The sequence below is a fragment of the Grus americana genome, chromosome 5 (genome assembly GCF_028858705.1).
Source record: "Grus americana isolate bGruAme1 chromosome 5, bGruAme1.mat, whole genome shotgun sequence".
Taxonomy (NCBI): Eukaryota; Metazoa; Chordata; class Aves; order Gruiformes; family Gruidae; genus Grus; species Grus americana.
The window spans coordinates 61,599,767-61,624,139 of record NC_072856.1 but is presented as its reverse complement, the minus strand read 5'-3'; the positions used below and the strand labels follow the sequence as shown (position 1 = coordinate 61,624,139).

Sequence of the window (24,373 nt, the reverse complement as noted above, 5' to 3'; positions counted from 1 at the left end):
GAGCAGCTTGGTCTAACTAGACCTACTTTGAGCAGGAGGTGGGAGTAGCTGACCTCTAGAGGTCCCTTCCAGGCTCCGTGGTTCTACAATAAATTCTATGTGTTAATTGAGATGGGAAGAGAAGTTACTCCAGAGAACAGTTTTTTTTTTAAGATTCTGTGTATTTTAAGTGTCTTGCAGACACAAAGTTGAGAAGTGCACTGGTATTTAACTTGCATTACAGCACTTAGTATGTAGGTGTAAAGGACAGAGAATTGACTTACGCTGATCCAGAATAGTCACAGTAAGATGTCTATTAATGGCTTGTTCTTTGCTAACAAAGTTATTGCAAATGTGCTTGTTCAGCCTCCTGCAAAAGAGTATCTTTTTAGCGGTATCAGATATGCTTTGTTTTAGGATTGACTAAAGTAACCTGAGGTTTGTGTTGCATGATGGAATGCAATATATATGATTCATAAACCTTATTAAAACTTGAAGTTGCTTGTAAATTAGCTTCATCTGTGTCTTTGGCAACACAGACAATGGTGCTTACTCCTGGGAAATGAAGCAGCTGCTGCTAACTATGGTCTCTCTTACAGATGGATATTGATTTCTGTGAACCTAACCCTTGCCAGAATGGGGCTAAATGCTATGATTTGGGAGGAGATTATTACTGTGCCTGCCCTGATGACTATGATGGAAAGAATTGTTCTCATCTCAAGGACCACTGCAAGAACAATTCTTGTAAAGGTACCTGCTGTTGTCCAGAAACTTGTCTTAATGTACTGGTGGTACATTAAAAAAGAATAGTATTTCTGGAAATAGCATAATGCAGAAATATTTTTATTGTACTCACTTGGACTTTGTGAAATTGCGAGGCAGTGAGAAGAAATGCTTGTAATGGTCCTTATTTATAAAGAGGTAGAGGGTAATTTATAGCTAGTGTCACTGTCAAATTGTGATTAGTCTTAATTTTGGATAACTTTTAAAACTAAAAACTGATTGGTGATGCAGATTATTAGTCTCATAACATACTTCTCCTTCTTAGTAATAGACAGCTGTACAATAGAAGTCTTCACTAATGCTACCCAAGAAGGAATCCGTTTCATTTCATCTAACGTTTGTGGGCCTCATGGACGGTGTATTAGTCAGCCAGGAGGAAATTTTACTTGTGCATGTGAGAGAGGCTTTACTGGAATATACTGTCATGAAAGTAAGTAGGAGTTACTTCAAAATAATTTGTTGCACTAAAATCTTCCTTAAAGTTGTTGTTGTTGTTGTTATGAAGCTTTACAGTAAAACATGAAGATTTTAATAAAGTTGCATAAAGCATCGTTTCAGGTGTACTGCTTGAAATCCAGTTTCTTCTAGTAACGGTTGTTTTTGTAGTAGTTCACACTGCGATAGAAAACTGGTTTTAGTCCACCTTCAATGTGAATGTGTCTGTACCTACTACCTTTTTGTATACTCTTACAAGAAGCCACAGATTTCTCCAACATGAACATAATAAAGAAAGGAGAGACACATGGACACGCAGCTTAGGAACATGTGTGTTGCTGTTCTAGGTATTTTTGGAATGCCTGGATATTTTTGCCAGGTAAACTTAATGATCTGGTTTGACTTGCTATATGAGAGAATACATCTAGAAGTCTTACTAGGCTTGAGAACAGATGTTTGAGCTGTTCTTATGTATGTACAAATGGAGTATAACTTCGCTGTTTTTCCTAGAGATATGAGTGTAGATCACTCCTCTAGGTAGGTGAAGACAGCCTTGAGCAATAATTGTTGACTTTTTGTCATAGATATCAATGATTGTCTTGGGAAACCTTGCAAGAATGGTGGGACATGCATCGATGAAGTTGATTCATTTAGATGTTTCTGCTCAAGTGGCTGGGAAGGAGAATTGTGTGACATAAGTGAGTACCGCTAAGCGTTACAGGGTCAAATATTGCTGCTTTGCTGTATCAGTTAGTGATGGTTGGTACGTGGTTAATAATCATGGGCTAATTTCTCTGTTCTATAGTTACAGTCTATCCAATGTTGTTTGCAAAAGTATTTTCAAGAAGAGTTTTGGGTAGCAGCTCTAAAAGTTTCAGTTCCTTTTACTAGGACCATAACCTGATTCTTTGGTATAGTTAAGGATATATCTCGGGAGGAGAGAACTACTTTTTCTCCTGAGGAGAGGCAAAAGTGAATATACCCTGTTAGAGGGTCTACTCACTATATTGCTTTTATTGCTATAAGCATATGTAGTTCTCAGTACTTACTGTACATAAAAGCTTGCCCTTACCCAATCTAATCATACACAGTAGTTTCCAGTTTGAAAAACTTTTTAGCTTTAAGCCAGTGCAAGCAATAATGTATTTCTACCTTCCTGAAGGAATTTATAAATTTAATATCTATTCCTTTAGTAAGAAAAGAACTGCTGAAGCCTGACTTTTTTTTTTTTTTTTTTTTACTCAATATCATAAGTCGATGTTTTGTATTCTGGGTTCAGTGGGAGCAGCCTTTACTCTTGCTGTCCTAGCTTGAGATATAGTGGGCCTTAGTTGACAAAGAAGTGTACTAGGCCAGTTCACAGTTAAGTTATCTCAGAGGAAACTGCAGTTGATTCTTTTTCTACTCTGAAGCCCCTTCTAAAATGTGATGGCAAGGACTTGCTGAGACTTATAACAGGACATGCACCAACTGAGATGTGAAGTAAAGATTGAGAAGCTTTTGGCAGCTATCACTGTCAAAAGAGCTTTTTGTGTGGTCTAGATAAGATTTGGTCTGGAGTAATTATGTTCTACCTATTAAAATGCTTGTTTCAAGTGAAAAGAATTTTCTCTAAAATTCATGTATGCGTATATGTTTAATGTGTGTATACACACACATATATTGTGTGTTTATGTATATGGTTAAGCTATCTAATAGCTTTAACTGTCTGTATTTTGAGACATAAAGCAGGACAGGGAGTCTTAACTGTCTCATGTGGATGTCCTGGGTCAGGGCTCCTTTTCAAGGCATTGTGGTCCTTACTAGAAAGTTTTCTTTGAAGTTCGGAATACGGCTGTTTGCTGGAAAAATGAAACTACTTTGGTGCTCTACTTAAAAGCCATACTAAATGATACTTTTTCTCTTAAGCTGTCAGAAAATCTTTCATAATTCCTGTTGTTCATTATTAAATCAGAGTTTTTTCCTTGCTTATATAACGATAACCCGGTAACAATTAGGAACGCTGTCTTCCCAAATAGTACACAATTTATTTCCTTTATAAAGAGGTATTTTATACTTTCTCATGGCCTTGGCTAGGCTGGATCATCTAATTTGAATAACTCTTTCTAGATTTCAATGACTGTTCTCCTAACCCATGTCACAACGGTGGCCGATGCATTGATTTGGTAAATGACTTCTATTGTGAGTGTAAGAATGACTGGAAAGGCAAAACTTGCCATTCACGTAAGTGTTCTTTACTTTGATCTTAAGTTTACCCAAAGATTTGTTTTCTTCTCAAGAGACTAGAGTTCCTGAAATTTAAAATAAAACAATCACAGTGAAATAATAGGCGTATTTTCATTACCTTTTCCAGTTTCCCAGCAACAAAATGGAACATTCAAAAAATGTGTTCCTTCATGTAGTAAAATAGCATTGAGAGAGATGGCCTTAGATTCCATTCTTTCAGTTGTTTACTGTAATACAGCAAGTGGAACTATGTGTTTCTGGTACTACTGCATTTAAATATGATATCTCTTTAAAAATAATTTTGTGATGAAAAAGTACCTGCTCTTAAAACTCAGCAAGACCAATGGAAATTAAAACTGGTTTATTGTGATGTATAGGTGAATACCAGTGTGATGCGAATACTTGTAGCAATGGTGGAACGTGTTATGATGATGGAGATACATTCCGCTGTTCGTGTCCTCCAGAATGGATAGGAAGTACTTGCAACACTGGTAAGGTTAAATCATTTACAGATAAAGCTGGAAAAAGTAGAGAAGTGTTTAAATACTTACTGTTTACTAAATAGGCACACTGTTCTTCTAGTTGGCTAGGTCACAGCTGTTCCATTTGGCTGGTGACTGAAGTTTAGTTTCTTCCATTCACTTGACATGATACTGATTTTTAGGAAACTGTTCTCCACAGGCTGCTTACATGGTCTTTTGCATAGCTTCTCTAAGTGGATTTGGAACATTTGGACTTGTCTTGACTTCTCTATTAGTCTTTAGAGACCCTGTGTAAAGGTTTTCTTGGGAACTTAGTCACTGTCTTTGAAGATTCATAATGTGAATAAGATTGTGATTGAGAGGTATATGAGCAGACATAATCAGGAAAAATGAAATAATGTGATTCTTCCTATGGGATTTGCAGGATTACTGCCTGCTGCAGGGAATTACTCTTGATCTTTTTGGGGATTGAATGTAGTCTCATGGTACGTTTATTCTGAATATGAAACTTCCATTAGGACTAAGAAGTTGGGTGAAAGTAACTTAGTATAGTTTTTTTACTTTTTAGATACAATTGCAGCATTTAAAATCTGAACTTTAAATACTAGTATTTAATTATGAAGTACACCTCATGACCTGGGTAACTCACTGCCGAAGTTAGAATTAGCAGTATTTGAAGGATGCTTACACAGATGGGGAAAAGTAGATAATCTTTTTTATAGAACTTCATGGTTTAATCAAACAACAGAATTGGGATGATGGTGAAGGTAAATGAGAGATTATCAGTCAATGTGACTATTTTTTGGAGTCTTTTGACCTTCTTTTAAGTCTTGCATTGTTGACTTAAATGCTATTCAGGGTTGTTATATTGACAAATCCAGATGATACATACTTTTTGTTTTCTGTGCTAAATAGAGACCTTTTCTGTTTTCAAAGCTAAAAACAGCAGCTGTATTCCAAACCCTTGCATGAATGGTGGAACATGCGTTGGGAGTGGAGATTCCTTTTCTTGCATCTGCAAAGAAGGATGGGAAGGACGTACATGCACACAAAGTAAGACTATTCTCCTTTCTTCCTTTGGGATATTAGGAGTGTCTGGCACAGAGCTGTTAACTGAAACAAAGCAAGTTTATAAAGTTCATGTGCCAAAATACCTGAATCATTCAGGGTGGGAGGTAGGTAAAGAAGATCATGTTCAAGTAATGAATGAAGACCTTGTCATGCATGCTTTTTTTTTTTTTTTTGCACCTAGTCTCTGCCAAAATAAGACTTTGTCTTCTATAGAAATATAATTTTGGGAACATGTGCAGAGCAAAAAAAAAAAGTCACAGAAACGCTAATTTTAATAATGAAAAGTATGTGGAAAGGAAGGCAGTAGTGTATATTCCATCACTTTCTTTGAGGATAGCAGTTGACTACTTTGACATACCAATACAATGAATTGGTTAGGTGGAGTAAAACCTACAACTCTGATTTCTATTTTTTTCCAAGGTGTAATATAGAGGGGGGAAAAAATTCTAAATATGAGCCCTGTTTTTACTCTAAATATACTCTGAAATTAACGTTCTACTGATGTATGCCCTAATTAGCAGTTTTAAAGCTGACAGTGCTAGTTATAAATGCTAACAAATAATTTGGAGCCATTTATAATGGGAAAGATTTGTTTAAGAAATCTGGCTAGTTGCACATATACATATGAAGTGTCAAAGTAGTGGTAATCCTTCAGAAAGCTTTTAGAGCCTGCTTGAATTATCCACTACTAATGCAACCAATACCCTGTTTTATTTCTGTTATGTTGCCATCATGCTGCATATCAGTCTGTGCTGTTGATATATCAAAATGCACTGAAGTTGTAAAATTTGAATTTGTCAATCTATTCATAGAATTTAAGGTATTTCATTGGTCTGCTAGGTCTAATTGAACTTTATTTGCAAGTATGGAAGAAAAGCTTCAATTCTGTATTATTTTTCTTTGCCTTCCTAATAGTTCAGGAGACACTATATTTGATAATACATGTTCAAAAATAAATAGCCACTAGTTACACTAGTCTGTATTCTTTTTTATAGATACCAATGACTGCAACCCTCATCCATGGTAAGTATGCGAACTCCAGTTCTATACCTATTGTGAAAATAAGTGAGCACAGTAATATGGATAGCTATTCCAGATTAGAACTAATTCTACCCTAAAAAAATTGAAGCCAGCCTCTGTAAAAATCTTAAAACAATTTTTTGCCATGCCTTATCTGTTCGACAGCAACAAAGACCATAAAACAGTCCTGAGGTGATTGATATAGGAACAGATAAAAGCATTTTAGTGTAGTCTTCATGCCAAAACTGACCAGTAAATTACTGGGATATAAAATGAATCAGACTTGATAACAGTTCAAGCATCTATGATTGAGTTTTAGGAAAAAAAAAAAGAGAAATCAAAATTAATTTACAATAAATATAGGTAATATAAAAATGTCCTGTTAGATCAAATACTATTTATACATGTGTTTTAAAAATAAAATTAATTTTTTGGAAGACATAATGGGAGCATTTTAAATATAGAGGTTATTTATGATTGAAGGGGAAAAAACCTGATATGTGGATGAAGCAAACATCTACCTTATCTTTCTCTGTCTATTCCGATGCAATAACCTGTACTTCATGTATTAAAAACCCCAACAAACCCCTTGCAAAAGTTCAGGCTTTCTCCATGTTCGCTTTACAGTGCTGCTCTATCTTTGAGTTCTGTTGATACACATTTCCACACATGCATGCACTTTGTAGTGTTGCTGTTTTAACAGGTGACTTACTAAGCAATATTGTTTATTTAACAATATTCCCATCAACAGAGAAAGCATAGAATGTCCCCTAAACAGCAGCAGAAGGTTTAATTAACAAAGCTTTAATTAGAGACCAATGAAACAATGTAGATGGCTTATTAAGTAGAGTCATATTATGAATTAGCAGGGACTTTTTAATTCTAAATTGTTGAATAGTGAGAAAGTCTATGAATTAGGGACAATAGAAATTTGCATTTGAACGTGCTGCATGAGACCCATGGTTTTTGCTCATCTTTACACTAGTGAATTTACCCTGAGAACACTTGGTGTAATGATAGGTTTATTATTTTTACAGTTACAATGGAGGCATCTGTGTTGATGGTGTGAATTGGTTTCGATGTGAATGTGCACCTGGGTTTGCTGGTCCTGACTGCAGAATTAGTAAGTACCTGTATGAGTAAAGACCTGAAAGATTGTACCATTTTGACACACAAATTGGAAAGAATTCCGTGACCGTTTTTGCATTAGGTTAACTGAATTGCAAATATGAAGCAGAAGCCACCTGTTAGTCAGCCAGGTACCGATACCTTGTAAATAATGGCAACTTATGTTCCTTTCCTTTCATTAAATGGAACTGAAATGAGTTGGCTTTAATTATACTCTGAATTGGTTGCTGGATTTCATCGGACTTTTCAGAAGGTTCTAGGGTGCTGGCTTCATAAAACTTAATAAGCTTCTAAGTTATTTTCTTGATAAGCCACTTTTTAAAGATGACATATATCACTAGGTGTTTCATTTAACATTAGAAGCAGAAATCCACTGAGACATCGCAAACAAAAACATCAGGAGTGTAGTGCTGGCATGTGAATAACAGAAGTGTGATGAAGGTCTTTCAAAGCATAAAACCTGTTACACTGCAATTATCCTGAAGGGTAGAAACTGAAAAGGGGGAACAAAAGACCTTAAAACTACGTTGAAGAGATATGGAAGAGTTGGTTTGGTTTGGTTTTTTTAATGAAATATTACCATTTTCACTTGCATGTGATAGATATCTTTTACTTTATTTCTACCTCTTTGGAAGATTAGACTTTGACTCTTCTGTAGCCTCAAGGCTGTTGGCCTTGGTCCTTCCACTCCAGTAGTATGGTGGTGTGCTTTCAAGTTGAGATTTCATCCTCATTCTGGCAGATAGTAAATGAGCCAACACCTCTAGTGGAGGGTGACTGTAGCACTTGTGGTACCATCAGCTTAGTGATCTCTGCATATAGAACCAAGGATGGCAGATAATCATGTTTCTGGATCCAGATACATAGTGAGGGATATTGAATTCTCTTTTTCCAGACAAGAAATGCAGAGAAGGACTATTTGTAGTCAAAGGCAAATACTGTGCATTTGTAATAAGACTGCAGACTTTTTTTCTTATTTAGGCTGGTATAGACAAAAGGAGTACCTCTGACAAAAATGCCTTTTATGGCTGATAGCAGAAACAGAATTAACAGTCTCTTTATTTCAACATAGAGAGGCTGGAAAACCTTAAACCAACACAGCCTGAAGAGGAGGAAAGAATAGTTAAACCTTGTAGTAGTTTAGATACTTCTGTATTTGTATAAAACTTCTTCCTGGAGCACTTCTGAAAGAAGCTAGAACAGAACCAAAAGCTGTTCCACGTTCACTTGGTATTTTCCATTGCCTACATGGGTAACAGTCCCACTAGCACCATTTATCATGTTCACTTTCTAAGTCCAGTCCTTTTAAACACAGAAGATGAGCTGATGCTGTGCATCAGTCAAGAATTGGTCTTTAAACAGTTTTTCTGAGGGGTTGGAGTGGGCATTAATTTTCTATGGAAGGAAACCTTTCGAAAGATGCTTTGGAAGAGAATGGTTGTGGTTGAAAATGAAGCAGTTGGTGCCTGTGGCTCACAACTTGACAGGTTGGTTTCTCTTGCCTTTGGTAAACTGTTGCATAAATTAGTATTGGTCACTTCCCCAGGATAACAAATATCACATTGCTGTGCATCTGAATGGACTGTGCTTCCCTGCCTTTTTCAATAGATTTCTGTGGCTAAGCCTCTGAATCTTTGAAGGTTGGGGTTTTTTTTAAGAGGCTTTTATGCTAAATCTGTATGTACTAAACTAATCTACTCACTATTTCAAGGTTATTAAGAAAAGTAACATCAAATGTCTGTTACAAACTAAACTATTACTCTTCCTTGTGGCGAATTCTATTGCAGTAAGTCACTTTCTGAGCACTGTTGAGCCAATTCATTGTTCAGCTCTTGCACTGTGATAACTTCCTGGAAGCATGTGCTTTTCTAGGAAGCCCTAATGTCTGAGATTTAGTGCCAGAACGGAATGTGGGATTTCAGTTCTGTAGCTGAATGTGGAGAAGGCATTAGCACCTTCAGCTATCCAACACCTCTGCTCTGTGAGATGAGTCAGCATATGACTGCGTCTTTGATCACCAGAACTTAAATTAGGTAGCAATTATGAGAAATCTGTTAGAGGTTACTGCTGAAATGGTAGAACTGTCCAATTAGGAGATTAATTCTGAAGCCAAACTCTTTTGCTTGTTAGGAAAGCAGGTATTGTCAGATTATGTCTCAGTAAATGTTTAACTATAAAGTTCTATGTTCCCACTGTTGAGTTTTATCTATTTTCTATCTAGATATTGACGAATGCCAGTCTTCCCCATGTGGATATGGTGCCACTTGTATAGATGAAATAAATGGATATCGATGTACTTGCCCACCAGGAAGAATTGGTCCTAGGTGCCAAGAAGGTATTCCTATATCTGCTATCAGCCTTTACCCAAAAAACAGTAGGGTACAATGTAGCCAATATAGAGTTTGTAGACAGTAGTCTGATGTGTAAGGAACAGTAGCTAGTATTTTTTTATTTGAATTTGTATAGCTTCAGTAATTCAGAGGTGAAGTGTCTGAGAGGTGCTTTTTTTTTTCTTAGTGATTGGAATTGGAAAGCCTTGCTGGCTGAAAGGAATGACCTTTCCCCATGGCAGCAGGTGGGATCAAGAATGTAACAACTGTCACTGTTTGGATGGCCGTATTGACTGCACCAAGGTAGGCATTTTGACCTATTTTCTTAAAGCCTTCTGGCTGAAAAAAAACTTACTGTTCTTCATGCACAAGTTAATCTTTGGTTTTTTCCATCTAGACTCTTGCATAGGTCTCCCCCAAACTGCCTTTGTTTAAAAAAAGTGTCTAATCACTTCCTCTGCCAAAGTTTTTTGCAAACACAGTTTTAGAGCCCCTAATTTTGTGAAACATTAGTTCCAAGGTAAAGGACATGTAGGAAGAAAAGTTTCTTCAGGGGGTAATAATTTCCTTTTTGTATCATCCTTCCGTAGGTTTATGAATTGGCAAATTGCAACCTTTGTATATTTATTATGGACTGTACACTGGTGGTTGTGAAAGTATAAGACTAGCCTAAATGCAGATGGAACATGTTAGTATACATGCTCCAAGCCTTTCAGCCCGCCTGAGATAGTGTTTCTCAGTGGATTTGTGGTATCTGTGCAGCTTCATATCACAGCTGGAGAGAGACAAGATCGGTGCGGCTTACAAGTTGTAGGGCTAGGTGGGAAGCTCCAGATGAGCGCTAATAGCACTTACAACACTGCCTGACACGACAGTCTCCCATGTTTCACTAGAAGCACCACTTTAAAAAAAACTCTGGGTTTTATTAATCTGTCCAGCCTTAATCTTAATTTGTTTAGCTAGGTATGCACTATAAGCAAAGAAATAACTAAATCTTGCACTTAGTGATTTAGAAATGCTATTTTTAGACCATTTTATGGGGTTGTGATTTCAAGTTTGAGATGTATTCAGAAGATAACAGTACATGAAGGTAACTAGAATCTAAGAAATAGTGGTGTGGTAAATGCAACTTATCCGTATATGGTGTTTGGTCTTTCATGTGTAATAGAACAAGTATGCTTTCTTGCTGAGAATTGTGCTTTAAGAAATCATTAAGTTCCTAAACTGATAGCTGTATAGTATTATATAGAATCTTAAAGGGTATGTCATGAAATAGAGCTGTGTTTGGAAGCTTGCTGCACCTCAGTAACTTAGGTGTACCGGCATACTGTTTTCTTTTGGGAGAGTGGTTGAAGTGACAGTGTTCACCACCACTGTGCATCAGCTTTTAACATCGTCAGCATTCTCTGGCCAGGATCTCAGAATAAGTATCAAAGAGAAATTAATCCTTGTGGAGGTGTGTTTTTCCTTCTATATTATAGAAACTTAGATGACTAATTTAAAATAAATGCTTGAAGAACTTCTGTATAACTCAGTTATGTGGGACAAATCTGTAAGCCTCTAAGGAGAGATGCCCAGGCAGGGGTGTCTTGGGTAATTTTTGCAGTTTTTACTCTTTTGTGCATAAAAAATGTCCTTGTTTTGTGGAAGAGCAACTCCATCCGCTACTAGGACTACAGCAATATCTAAATATGTATTTTTTGCAGTTGTTAGTAGATCGTGACCATCTTATGTGAATTGCTTATTCTGATTTGATGTATAAGAGCAATTAAGTGTAACAGTACTTTGTTCTCTTTAATTTCTAGGTGTGGTGTGGGAAAAAACCTTGTTTGTTACACAAACACTGGGATAATTCAAATAACCAGTGTCCCATGGGTCAAGAATGCCAGGAGAAGTATATGAAATGTTTTCAGCCACCATGCACAGACTGGGGAGAATGCAGTGCTTCTGAACCTCTGCCTGCTAATATCAAGTGTCTGCCTAATTCTGGATACTTAGACAATGACTGTGCTAGAATTACTTTAATTTTTAATGGAGACAAAGTCCCCCAGGTGAGAACAGAATTATTAATGAAGTATGGCAATATATGTAGGGATTTATTCCATGTCAGAGCATGGAAGATTAATGTTTCTAATATAATTCCTTGCTGTCATAAACCTGCAAAATTTATTATTAAACTCCTCTGTTGCTGTTAATTGTGCTTTGTCTGAAGGGTGAGGCAAAATTAGGGTTTGTACTGAATATTTTGTTTTCTTTTTTAAATCTCGAATAACTAAATTCTTTTTTCTTTCATTTCAAGATGGGTTCAGACTGGATTAGGATAGTCATGCAAGCTCAATTTCTTACCTTCCATTCCAAAACCCTGTTCTTCACTTTTCTGCCCTTTCTTGCTATTTTCTACTGCCTTCTTCATTGGGTCTCAGTTAACTGCAAAAGCTCTGAAGATGTTTATTTTTATGTACTATTTTTTACTTGAACTAAAGTCATACCATCTCTCCCTTGCTTCTAACAGGGCACTACAACTGAAAATATCTGTTCTGAAATTCGGTATTTACCAGCTACTAGGACTGTTTCTAGGGACAGAATTCTGATAATATTATGTGATCTGTCTTACTCCACAGAGAATGCAGTGGAAGTTGCTATTGTAAGTACGAGACTTGTATTACTATGCATAGGAAAATGTTTTCTTCTTAGTATGAGCTGGGGAGGAGGTTGTTCATGTTTGTTTCACTTCAATGCAGATACTACAATCTGTGGCTTTGACTGCAAAGTGATTTTGTGATCTTACAATTTCCTATAGTGCTAGATAGCTGAAACTGCAGGTTTCATTAATAACAGAAGGCTACTGCAATCTCCTGATAAATTACCCTAATGACTAATTCAGCCCAAATTAGTGAACAGGTGCCTACCTGTTCTGTCAGAAATCTTGGGCTATTGACCTTATCAGTAAGGAGATCTGGTTGCAGGTGGCTGGATTGGATCTTGCAAAGAAGTTTCTGCTGTGCATTTAGAGTCTAGCTGCTTCATTAAATACATAAGTGGGAAGTAGAAGAAGGTGTAAGTTGAGTAGATGAAAGTAACTGTTGTCCTACTGAGCTAAAGACCTGCTTTAGAGGCATTTACAGCCCAATGACTCAATGACTGTGTATTGCTTAATTTCCAAGTAAAAAGTTAATTTTCATAGTAAAGTGTTCAGGCAGAAACTGGACTGTCTCCACCGTAAAGAACATGCTGTGCCATGATGCAGGAAGCAAAGTGTATGGTATAAATAGAGCAGACTGTTATTAGTCCAAGCTTCTATCTAGATAATTCACATGTCTTGAAGTGCTCCAAACTATGACTAAGTTTAGCTCAGCACTGTAACATGGAAGTCAACTGCCTTTTTATTTGAGGTATGTTAGATTAGCAAGTAGGCGTGTTACCTACCAAGTCTGACATTGCATCTGCAGTTCAGACAGAGCCAGCCATGCTATTGCTACAGTAAGCTACTGTCAAGTAGATTCAACCTAGGCAACTCAATTAAGATGTAGCTGGATTTAAATAGTAGATTTCCACAGGTGATTGCAATAACTTTTTTGTTTTCATATTCACTCCATTTAGTCTTTTGTCCCACATCGAGATGAACAAGATAATAGCCTCATACAGAATGCTGCTAATACAATAGTAAATGCAATCACTAAGCGGCAAAACAGCACTGTTATGTTGGCAGTAACTGAAGTCAAAGTAGAAACTATCGTTGTTGGGAATTCATCATCAGGTAAGGTTCTTGATACATACATCCTGTGTGTGCGTAAGCATTTTCTGTTCCCCTACCGTCAGTTTTATTTTTCTGTACATGTTGGGGAAAATGATAGATCAGGTTGTTTCTGTAATTGCTATTACTGACTGAAGAGAAAGTGGCTTTAAAATCAAGATTCTGTGCTTGTCTACTAGTTTAAACTTAGCCTCATTCCTTGCCACTGTTTTGGCTCTGACTGCCAGGTCCATTCTCCAGTCTAAGCATACCTTTCACGAGATCATGTGCTGTTCAAATCCTTCCTGATTCTCCTGTGTTAACCTTAACCCAACCTCAGCTCTTGATGCTGCTGCACTATAGAAACTAAGGCTGTGAAGTAATGAGATTTGGGGAGGGGGAAGATGCATTAGTGTGAGATACCAAGTCTCTTCTGAAGTGCTTATGTATTATTTACCTTAACAAGAGTTAAAGATGTCTAGTACTTGGCCATGATAATGTAAGACTTTGCTTTCTCTTTCAACATGTGTTTCTCACTAGTGCATAGCTGGCTTAAAATGTAGTGTTCATTCTTCTTAATGAGGATATGGTGTAGAGAGAGACCTTTAGCTCTGAATATTGGCTCTCCAAGAGCTATGCCAAAATAAGCAGTTGCATGCCTGTGTTCCTGCCTGGGGGAGGCAGGAGATGGTCTTGTGGAAGACCCCTGGTAGGCATTAGTTCACTTAGTTCAACTAAGCCCTAGAATGGAAATCCTACAATGGTAGGAGGCTCTCCCAACTTTTTCCTAGACCTTGCCAACATAATCTTCTGGAAGATCTTCCACCCATAGTCCAAACAACTAGTAAATTGCTTGGTTCTACTTCCCTTGCATTGCCCTTCTAGGAAATGCCTTTCATCTGTTAAAGCCTTGGCAAATGTACTATTTCCTCAGCTTCCCTGAAGGAGTGTACCAGCTTTGTTCTTGGAACAGAAATTGCATAGATGATAAAGAATCGAGCTGAGATTCTGACATACCTTAGCCTTTCTTCTGGTTGTGTGTTAAATACTAGGGCAAAAGGAATGGGGATTACTTTGCCTCCCACCTCGATAAAATTCAAAGATTCTCTGAAGAAAGTGGATACACTTTGATGTCTCTTGCAGCTAGTGCTAGAGAATGGTTTCCAGACTCATCATTTCAATATGGATGCTCAGTCTTGACTACTGGCCCCTTGTTCTTTAAGTGGAGTTGTTATGAAGTAAACTGTAACCTGGACTCTCATGTTCTTTGATTTGGTTTGTTGTTACACCTTAATTGGGTGAGGTAGGTGGAAACCTATCACAAAATGTGGTGTAAAGCCCTATGTCTGTGAGAATCTCACTTCTGTGGGATACTCAAATGTCTAGGTGGAGATGATCATTTAGGCACTTTATTAATTTCTCTAGCTTTAAGAAAAAATACTCTGAATTTGGAATCTATATAGAGATAGTTCTCCGTATAAGAACCTTTTAAGTGAACTTGGATCCACAGTCATATGATGAAATGATAGATGTAATAGCAGTGAGAATGCAAGTTTTGTATTCTAATCTTGGAGAAGCCGGTATAAAGAGCTCCTTTTTCTTTGAAGTATTTCTCCTTATTCATGGTTTAGTATTAGAGTGCTTATGAAAAATGAGGAGAGAATAGCAGTTACTCCTAAGAGAACAATCCTTCCCCAAACTGCTAAAATACCATTTTTAGATCCCGTGAGGACAAGCATGTTCACAGTTTATTCATCCCCCTTTACCAGAAGGAAATGTTTGAGAATGGGTCGTATTCCATAAAACAATATGTTGAGAAGACACTTTAACATTAGAACAAAAGACAGTGGTGTTGAAGCAGTTGGTTGTTCTTGTGCAGCCATTTGCAGGTTATTCTGTAACCAGTTGTCTTAAAACTGCAAAGCGAATTTATGTTTGGATCAGAGGTTAGAGTGGTAGGTTGACAGCATTTGTCTGCAGAGCTTTTGAGCAATCCTGCTGTCTCTACAAAAAGCAAAGCACCTCATGTCTTACTGCCTCTTACCGTGTGTGAATATTTGCTTATCAAGGAGAGTAGAAAAATGTTATTATCCTGTCCTAGCTGTAAAGCCCTTGAGGATGGCAGGGAGGGAAGTGTAAACATAGATAAATTTTTGGGAATGGCTTCCTAGAGAAATAATCTGGTCCTGTGTGGCTGGGAGAGCACTAGTGGGGTTTGTGATTGGGAATGTGGAAAAAAAACAATTGCTCAACTCCTTTTGTTCATTGAACAGTGAAGACTCTTATATCTACTGGCAATATTCTGCTGTTCTATTCTGAAGTAAAACTGGAACATCCTAAAGAGTGCATGATTGATTTTGTTACATAGCTGTAACCTGAATGTTTTTTGAAGTAGTTGATACATAAATGTCTGGACTTGATGGTAAAGGACTCTTCTTTCTGATAGTAAATGCAGGACACAGTTCTGATTCAAGTGCCAGTACTTCTAGAGCAACTTAAGAGGGTAGTACTCTTTATAGCCTGCCTCCTACAAGGATAGGAACAAAAAAAGCTCTCAAATGTAGCATTTCCCCCCTCATCATTAAGCAGGGAAAGCTCTAGCTTAGTTTAAGCTAGCAAAGAGTGTTTCTAGATGGACTAGTGCATTCAGACAGTTATCACTGTGCTGTAATGACACCTTATTTACTTTCTCCTAAAAATCTTTCTAGGGCTAATCTCTAGTAATGTATGGATGCTTTTCTTGCAGATATCCAGTGCTATATATCTAGTTCTGTTAACTCAAGACTTTGGTTTTTTTTCATTTGTCCTCTAGATTATTTGGTTCCAATTCTTTGTGCTGTATTTAGCATTGTATGGCTGACTTGTATAATCATCTGCGTGTGGTGGACTCGGAAGAGAAGAAAAGAGAGAGAGAGAAGTCGTCCTCCCAGAGAAGAGGGTGCCAATAACCAGTGGGCGCCTTTAAATCCCATAAGAAATCCTATAGACAGATCTTACAGTAACAAAGACATTCGTTATGAATGCAAAAACTTCATATCTCCTCAAAAAAGAACTTGTGATGCAGTAGAGGAGTATGTAGAGTATGAGGAAGAGGAGGATGAAGAGGAGGAAAGAGATGAGGAAATGGACAAATTCCTCTCTCACAAACTTGCAAAGCCTTTGCCAACAAAGGCATCTGACACATCAGAGAGCAGTCCAGTAAAGAAATCCCATCAAATAGGCAAAATGGACAACAGATCTGTAAAAAATGTGAATGCATCAAACTTTGAAGGCAGTAGAGACTAACCTGTATTTGGAATGTAGGCAGGCTGTGCCTACACTTACTGGGGAGGGGAAAAATTGACATCTCCACTTCACATCAAGGACTAAAAATATCTGGAGTCAAATGTTCATAGTTTCTTTATTTTGCGTAAAAAAAAAAATAAATAAAAATAATAAATAAAATTTATTTTGTTTCTTTAGCCTTGTATAAATTATTCAATGACTGTCAGATGAAAAAAATGAGTAATCTTTGATAGTTGCTATTTTTGTAAAGTTTACTTATAATACACTTGCTGTGTGGCAGAGGAGAGGTTGTATTTTCAATATGTGTAAAGTTTATTACAAAAGACTGTACACTGTTTACAGAATGTATTTCTTTTTATTACTTGCTCTAATTTAATGGTGGCTTTAAAACCTCCTGGTTGAGGAAATAGTGTGAACTTAAACTGCTTTCTTGACTTTGAATCTCTATTAATGGCAGCTCACTGCACTTGTTACGTTAGTAGCTTCTGTAAGATTTTTTCCAAATTTGCCTTACACACTTTGTAATAGGAACAAAAAAAATTATAGAGATCTTTCAACTGTGGTTTAAAAGTGGCCTTTTTATTTCTGTTTAATTACTTTAGAATTGCAGTATTGAAGCATGTGACAAGTGCCTTGAGATCAAACTTTTTCTATAGCAACTGTCAAAGACTGCCATATCAATATAGTAAAATTGTGAGAACTCTAGGTTCCCCAGCTGACACAGTTTATTTTCTAATAGTGAAAGTGCTTTTTTGTAAATATGTACATATTACATGAATCACTCTGTATATTTGATTTAATAACTTAAATATTTTGGTCTTTTTTTTACATGTCATTCCTTTTAATTTATGTTGCAGAAAAGGAGGTTTTATGGCAGTTTATAAGACTTTTTTTGGTATTATGTCCAGATTAGAAAATGATGTTAATACAATCAATGTTAGGAATCTGTTGGTCATTTGTATTTACATAGGAACATAACCACTTATGTGTAAATAGATCCAGAAATGTTTGTTTATCCCCATGTTCAGCCCATCTCAAGAACACTAACGGGTGCATCTACTGTACAGTACCAACATAGCGAGGCATTGTTTTTTCTTTTGTGAATATGTTAATTACATGTGGTATTACTTTTTTGCGTTTAAATACAGGCCTAATGAAGGGAACAATATTTTCCTCAATCTTGTTTCTGTTGTGCTTTATTCATCTTTCGCTCTAAAGGAAAAAAAAAAAAAGGCTGGCAAACTCAGAAGATGGGAGTACCTCATTAGAAATGGTTACTTGTAATGGAAGGCTTATGCATTTTTTTTAAAAGGCTTTATTATTGCTATTAACTGGGCAAACTATAAGTTTATTTTAATTACTGAAGAAGCATAACACTACATACACCTAGTTACCCTACCAGTGAGAGGAGCGGATGTTGGAGTATAAACTCTGGCCCATGAACAATGTAAACATGAATGTTTTGAAACCAGTTATTTTATACAGGAATGCAGGATTTGCTTTGCAGGATCTTCTGTTTTAGTACATTTTTGTTTGACATGTTCTTAAAAAAAACTTTCAGAAAAGAAACTATTTATTAAAGCATTTTATAATGATGTTTGTTGTAACTTTTTTACTTGTGCTAAATATTCAAAACTTATTTTGATAACCTGGTTAGGAGTTAGTTTAGAAAAGGGTACTATCCTTCTCATGTTCCCCAGTATAATCCTGAGTATTTAAACCAAAAACACTTTTTCTGCTACTCTTGTAACTTTTTGTACTGTAATGCTGCTGTCTTCCATAATCTAATAAAATGATTCCCTCATTGTGTGTAAGATACTTCAGATTGTGTTTGCTTTTTAAGTGCCTGGAGTTGTGATGTGCTGAGGCTTAAGGAAGGAGTGCTAGTCCTGACTTAACGCAGGGTGCTTCTGTAACCTGAGCTTCCAGCCTGCACCCAGGCCCTGATACTTCCTGAGCCAGCTGGGCAGCCTTGTCCTCTGCCCACTCCTGCACCGCTAACAATTTGTGTAGGAGGTGGCATCCCTCATGTGGACTAGAGGCATAAACACCTTCAGCACCTAAACCAGGACTCTCCGTATGCTGCCTCGTCGCAAAGGACAAAGGCTGGCTTTAGCTGACAGTTACATATGATGTGCCTTTCTTGCAATGGCTCTCCTGCCAGCTGCCCAGCAGAGGCTTGTCTAGCAGTATCGTTCTGCTTCCCTGGGTGATAAGGCGGCTGTTTGAGCATGCAGGGGCCTGGGGTGTTCTTGCTAAATTGAGTTGTATTTTTAAGTAATACCATTCTCCTCTGTTCTGCAGTCATTCAGACCTTCTGCTTGTCATGCTCCAATCTCAGTTTAGTAGGTCTATGCCTGTTTGTCATGGTGACTTGAGTGGCTTTTGTATAGCATATTTTCTGTAGTAAAAGGTGAACTCTTACATAAGATAACAGGGAACATAAAAGTTGAATTTCTCCTAGTAGCTATCAACCTCCAAAGCAGATTTCTAGATCTTTTGTTATTATTGTCCTTAGAGTATTGGCTTGTCTTTCTCTTGATAAGCGAGAGCTGTTTCTAAGTTCTCAAAATCAAATTCTATTGTTATCAAATATCTGTTAGTGGGGGAGGAGAAATCCAAAGCTGAGATAAGCAACCAACACTGTTTTCAATGATGACTTTCTAAAATCAACTCCACGGTGCCTTGGGAAAACTTAGTGGCTGCCATTAGCTCCTCAGAAATAGTGGGAGCAATGCTATAACCATTCAGGACAGTGCCAGGCTAGGAAAACGTCTTTGTAAGATGTGCTGCAGTAGTTGTGAGTCCCTGCTGCAGAGAGCAATTTCTGATACTCGCAATGTACTTAAAATAGCTGAAAGAATGCTCCTTGTTGGAGGTTTTACATGAATACAAATAAATGTAGTGGGTGTTGCTGCTGCAGGCAAAAGGAGACAGATTTTTATATGCATATAGAATAAGACTCTGCTGTTCTGCCATGCAGCAGTGAGCTGGGTTGCTGCTCCTGAAGGTGCTAGCTCTGCTGCTCCGTATTACTGAAATATTACATAAAGTAATGGGGTCACAACAGCGGTCATCACCCACTGTCCTAAACAAAGGGTCAGAGTGTTCCCCCATGGCCGATACCGTGGCCAAGGCTTGTTCCCCTGTGCGTTGACAAAATCAGCGTGAGCAAGTGTTCAACTTGGTAGTGCTGTTTGCCTGCCAAAAACATGAATTACTTTATGCCACTTTCATGTGATGACCAAGGGCAAGTTATGTAGACCGAGATAGGTGAAACAAGATGAATAAAAGAGGAGGATGGACAAAAAGTAAAGTTTTTGACTTGCATAGTTTCTTTGATCCATTTTACACAGATTTTATTTCTGTGCTGCTCATAATTGTGTGTCTCCTCCACATCCCCTTATTCAGTAGTTTTGTTTCCTTTTGACTTGTTCAAATTTTTACATGAAATGTTGTACATCTGAACTTGCTGGTGCACATGTGCTAAGCATTATGTTACTTGCAGAATCATATCTGTTATAAGAACTACATAATCAGGAAAATCAGTACATGGGCTCTTCCTTGAGATTTTTTTCTAAGCAGTGAGTAGTTCCAGGTTAATTTTTCTTCTCCAGTGCTCTTTTCAAGATCTGATGCTAACCTGAAACACTTGGTGAGCTTGATTCTTTTATCTATTCGCTGTTGTCTGGTTTGTTCTCCAGCAGACTGTAATTAGTCCTGTTGAGGTCAAGCTTGGATAGGAAGCTATTTCATATAGCAAAATAACTCACTGCTGCCTCATATTTTTTTGAAGAACAACCTAAAAGTTAAAAGGCATTTTAGTCACAGATTGGTAGGGGTTGGAAGGGACCTCTGGATGTCTTCTAGTCCAACTCCTCTGCTAGAGCAGGGTCTCCTAGAGCAGGTTGTGCAGGATCATGTCCAGGTGGGTTTTTAATATCTCTGGAGAAGAAGACTCCACAACGTCTCTGGGCAGCCTGTTCCAGTGCTCTGTCACTTCCTCAAAAGCTGTGGAGGACACTAGTTGGAACGCTACAATAAGGGATCAGGGTAGCATGGAGTTAACAACTTGCACAGGAATGTGGGTTGGTGGTATCTTTCTCTCACTGTTCTTGAGTGCTGATGGGCTATCATCCTCCTTTGGATGCAACAGAGAAGGGATGAGCCTGAAGAAGAGTCCAAGTAGCTTGTGAACCTTCCTAGGCAGTTAGTATCCCTTCTGTCATGCAGTCTAGCTGTGACCTTTGGGAGGCTTATTGTGAGCCAGGAGGATAGAGGTTGGCTTTGATTTTTTTTTCCTTTCTCAGCAGAAAAGTAGGTGTTTGAGTCACTCTTAGTAGGAATCTTGCTTTGGAAAAATGCTGTGAATCTCAGACTTGCTCTGTTCAGTGCTGCAAAGCAGTCCCTAACTAGCCTCTTGTCCTTATTTCATCACAGATGGTGGAATAAAGAACAGGCTTGTAAAGCAACAAATGGTCCCCTTGGGAATGAGATATGACTAAGTCCTTCCCGTGTTCATCCCTTTTACAGCACCCATTCTTATGCACACAATGTCTCTATAAGGATATATATGTGGAACTTTTTGCTTTTGCTCTGTATACAAGTGATGTCTTTCAGCAAGACAGCAGGGACTTTAAGTGCAAAAATCTCTTCCTCAGACACTTGATTGTAAACATCTGCTTGCAGTCAAATGTTTTTAAATGAATGTCATAGGTAACATTCTTAAATAGGACATCTTTTTTTTCTGTAAGTACCACTGAGGTTCATGGTTCATTGGGTCACCTTTTCCATTGCAAAAGCCAGTAAAATCTGGGTGGTTTGTATGAATCTCCTTTTTACACCATACATACTACTCCTGGAGCAAGAAGAAACAGACATTGTAGAGTGGTGTCTGCATTCATAGCACCAAGTCAGTCTTACAAATTTGCTGGACAGGACACAACTTTCCTGCCTCAAAGTTAACAATCCAGGTTATTTGCAGAGAATCAGCATGGTTTGCACGAGGCACGTCATTTCCCAAAGACGGAACAATGCAGTTTTGATGATTCTTGCAGCTAGTGAGTGCCATAGTTCATACCTATAGCCTGTTCCTACAACTGTGCAGATGGAGCACATCCTTCTCAAAGGGTACTTTGCAATGTCTTTATAAGAGGAATATATAAATCAGCTAGCTTGAGTGAAAAATGACCAGGTCTTTAGAAACTCATAGGAGGAACTTTAGTTAATTTCTTTCCCTGGCAACAAAACTGCTTCAAATTTTTCTGGATCAAGAAAAAAAAAATCATGGAAACCTTAGGTAGTGTTTAGGAGGGGTTATGTTCATGTTGTTCATGTTGATGATACTCCATCCATATTTCTCTTTATAACGACAGCCACACAAAAAATGTGTGCTCTTCTGAAAAGAAAACTAAGATTTCTTTTTTTTTTCAGTGGTGGATAAGGCAGAAGGATCATTTCTCAGGTGTAAATGTGGCAATCCTGTAAGGATGCAAGACCGTGACTAGGGAGTCACGCTGTTTTCTGGTGTATGGGTTCCCAAGAGAGACTATCACTTTCAAATATTCTGTCAAAACAACCCCACAAAACCAACCAAATGCAAGTCCTTCAGCCCAGTTTGGTAGGGAAAGGCATATTAACTTGTAGATCTTTCTCAGCTGCTGTCCTATCTTTTCTCCCACCCTTCTGAAGGAGGCTTCGGTTGGAGGGGACTTCTCCCTGTGGCAGATTTGCTGTGCTGATAGGCTACATATGAAAGAAGGTTGAGCTGGGAGCTGCAGAGCAGGTTTGGAAACCTCTGTGGCAGCGGCGTGCGTGAAGCCTTTGAAGGCTTGGCCATCTGTCTGGAGGCATAACCCTGGGCATAACCCCACCTATGAATTAACAAAGCCCTACCTGTGGGTGGAAGTTGATTCAGCCAACAGCTGTACTGGTGTGGATCAAAGGTCCGTCTAGTTCAGTATCCTGTGCCCTGCAGTGGCCAGTGGAAGATGCTTAGAGAAAGTGCAAGAAAGCAGCAAATTGCAGCGCGAGCCCTTCTCATACCAGCTTCTGTCACCTCTTCTCCATGGCATTGTATCGTCCCTTTAAGGCTTTCAGTCTCCACAGCATGCTGTGGCAATGAGTTCCACAACTGCACAGTGAATTGGGTGGAAAAGTGCTTCCTTCTGTTTGTTGTGAATGTGTTCCTTGGTACACGTGAGTACAGTAAGCAGTTGTTCCCTCTCCAGAACATTTGGGATTTACAATGCAGACACCCCTCTTTCCCTAAATCTTAGGGTTCAGAGTCCCAGTCTCTTTCGTCTCCACTTGCAGAGATGCTGTTCCACATCTCCAGCTGTTTTTCCTGTACGAGCTCTGTGCCCTTCCAAATTACTCTCTGCCACTTTTGAGTCGGGATGACCAAGAAGCAGTGCTGGGAAGTGGGGTGAGAGGGTCCACGCTGGGCCTGAGCGTTGTGATCCCATTTGGGGCGGGTAAGGCGCAAACATGCCAATGCCCAGGACTCGTGCACACAAGGCTAGTAGAAGAACTCAGAAAGCTGGAAGAACTAACCCTGCAGCCTCCCCAGCGAGGAGGAGGCTGAAAAGGACATGGGCATCACTGAGTGTGGAAGAGGGGTACGTTTTGGGGAATGCTACATCAGTAAGATCCAGAGATGAGTCAAGGAGGTACCACATCGCATTGCTTCATCCCACTTCGATTTCTCTGCTGCTGAAGAACTGTGCAGCAAGTCAGAGCCAGCAGAGTCTTCAGAAGTGGTGTATCCATAGTCCTGTGCTCTCCAAGGTGAGACCAAAATGGCCACGTTCATGCTGTGCCTCCAGCGCTCGCGGTTGGCTGTTGGAGAGGCAAAAGAGAGAAGGAAGAGAAGGAAGAAGGGTTGAGTAGCTGGTGGCTGTTGTCCCGTGCCCAGCCCTGGGCAGATACGTGGTTTCCACACCATTATCTGGCAGAGAGCAGCAGCTCCTGTTCGTCACAGGGCTGCCGTTATTAAAAGCTTGCCCACGTCTCAGAACTGCTGCAGACAGCTCGTTGTTTTAGCAGCAGAGGAAATACCCTGGCAGGGCTTTTCTAGGTCCTGGTACCTGCCAGTGCTGGAAAAAGCAGCAACATAACTCCAGAAGTGGCTCAAAATTACACTTTTGTATATTTAGGAGCTGTAGTTTTATATAAAGTTGTAAGCGTTACATCATTTTCAAATAGTATATGATAGATGTTGGGGGGTGGGGGGATGTCCCTCCTTTTGCACCCTTGTTAGACGCAGTCCCAGGACCTGACCTCTCTGTGGATCAGAAATTCAGGGACAGTTTGTATCTGTTTCTCCTTTTGCCACATGGTTTATCTAGTTCTTCCCTCTTTTGTGGTCCCTTCACTGATGTATGTCTACATGACTGGGCTACACTCCAAAATCCTCCGTGAGTTACTTACGAGGAGGTGTAAAGGGACATGAGAAAGGGCCGTTCGGTGCTAAAACCCCCAGCCAACCTGCGCAGATGTGCAAGCCAGCCTTTGCTCCAGCCAAGGTGACATCCCTGACCTGGCCTGCCTTTCGTGGGGCTGAAACTCCCCGGGCAGGGCTGGCCCCTCCACAGGGCACCGAAGGTTCAACTGCTGCAGCATTTTCTAATCTCCACGTCCCAAAAGCAAAAGGGTGAGTGCAGCAGCTTCTCAACAGGAGGGAAAATAAGGTATTGCTGGAGTTTGGGCAAATTAAAAGGTGAGTGTGGATCAGCAGGGTCTCCTCTCTATTTCTCTCCTCCCTCCCATTTTTTTTTTTAGTAAAATGCCAAAAAAAAAAAAAAAATTATAGCAAACAGCTCTGCTCTTTTGCAATATCCTTGAGCACACACTGCAAAATGTGAGGGTGCTGCCTTGGTTCCCTGGACCCCGATGGGCTG

General features: G+C 38.8%; 1 protein-coding gene across 1 annotated transcript in view; it reads left to right on the top strand.

Annotated features, from left to right (window-relative positions):
- JAG2 (jagged canonical Notch ligand 2) overlaps positions 1 to 18,282 on the top strand; it is a 72,083-nt gene extending 53,801 nt beyond the window's left edge. The window contains exons 13-26 of the mRNA XM_054828066.1: positions 579 to 729; positions 1,028 to 1,192; positions 1,782 to 1,895; positions 3,307 to 3,420; positions 3,801 to 3,914; positions 4,842 to 4,958; positions 5,972 to 5,999; positions 7,034 to 7,119; positions 9,346 to 9,459; positions 9,642 to 9,757; positions 11,260 to 11,505; positions 11,967 to 12,098; positions 13,055 to 13,211; positions 16,000 to 18,282. Of these exons, the coding sequence (XP_054684041.1) occupies positions 579 to 729; positions 1,028 to 1,192; positions 1,782 to 1,895; positions 3,307 to 3,420; positions 3,801 to 3,914; positions 4,842 to 4,958; positions 5,972 to 5,999; positions 7,034 to 7,119; positions 9,346 to 9,459; positions 9,642 to 9,757; positions 11,260 to 11,505; positions 11,967 to 12,098; positions 13,055 to 13,211; positions 16,000 to 16,472 (2,127 nt within the window). The 3' untranslated portion in view covers positions 16,473 to 18,282. The remainder of the gene's footprint in view (positions 1 to 578; positions 730 to 1,027; positions 1,193 to 1,781; positions 1,896 to 3,306; positions 3,421 to 3,800; positions 3,915 to 4,841; positions 4,959 to 5,971; positions 6,000 to 7,033; positions 7,120 to 9,345; positions 9,460 to 9,641; positions 9,758 to 11,259; positions 11,506 to 11,966; positions 12,099 to 13,054; positions 13,212 to 15,999) is intronic.
- Positions 18,283 to 24,373: the final 6,091 nt, after the last annotated feature.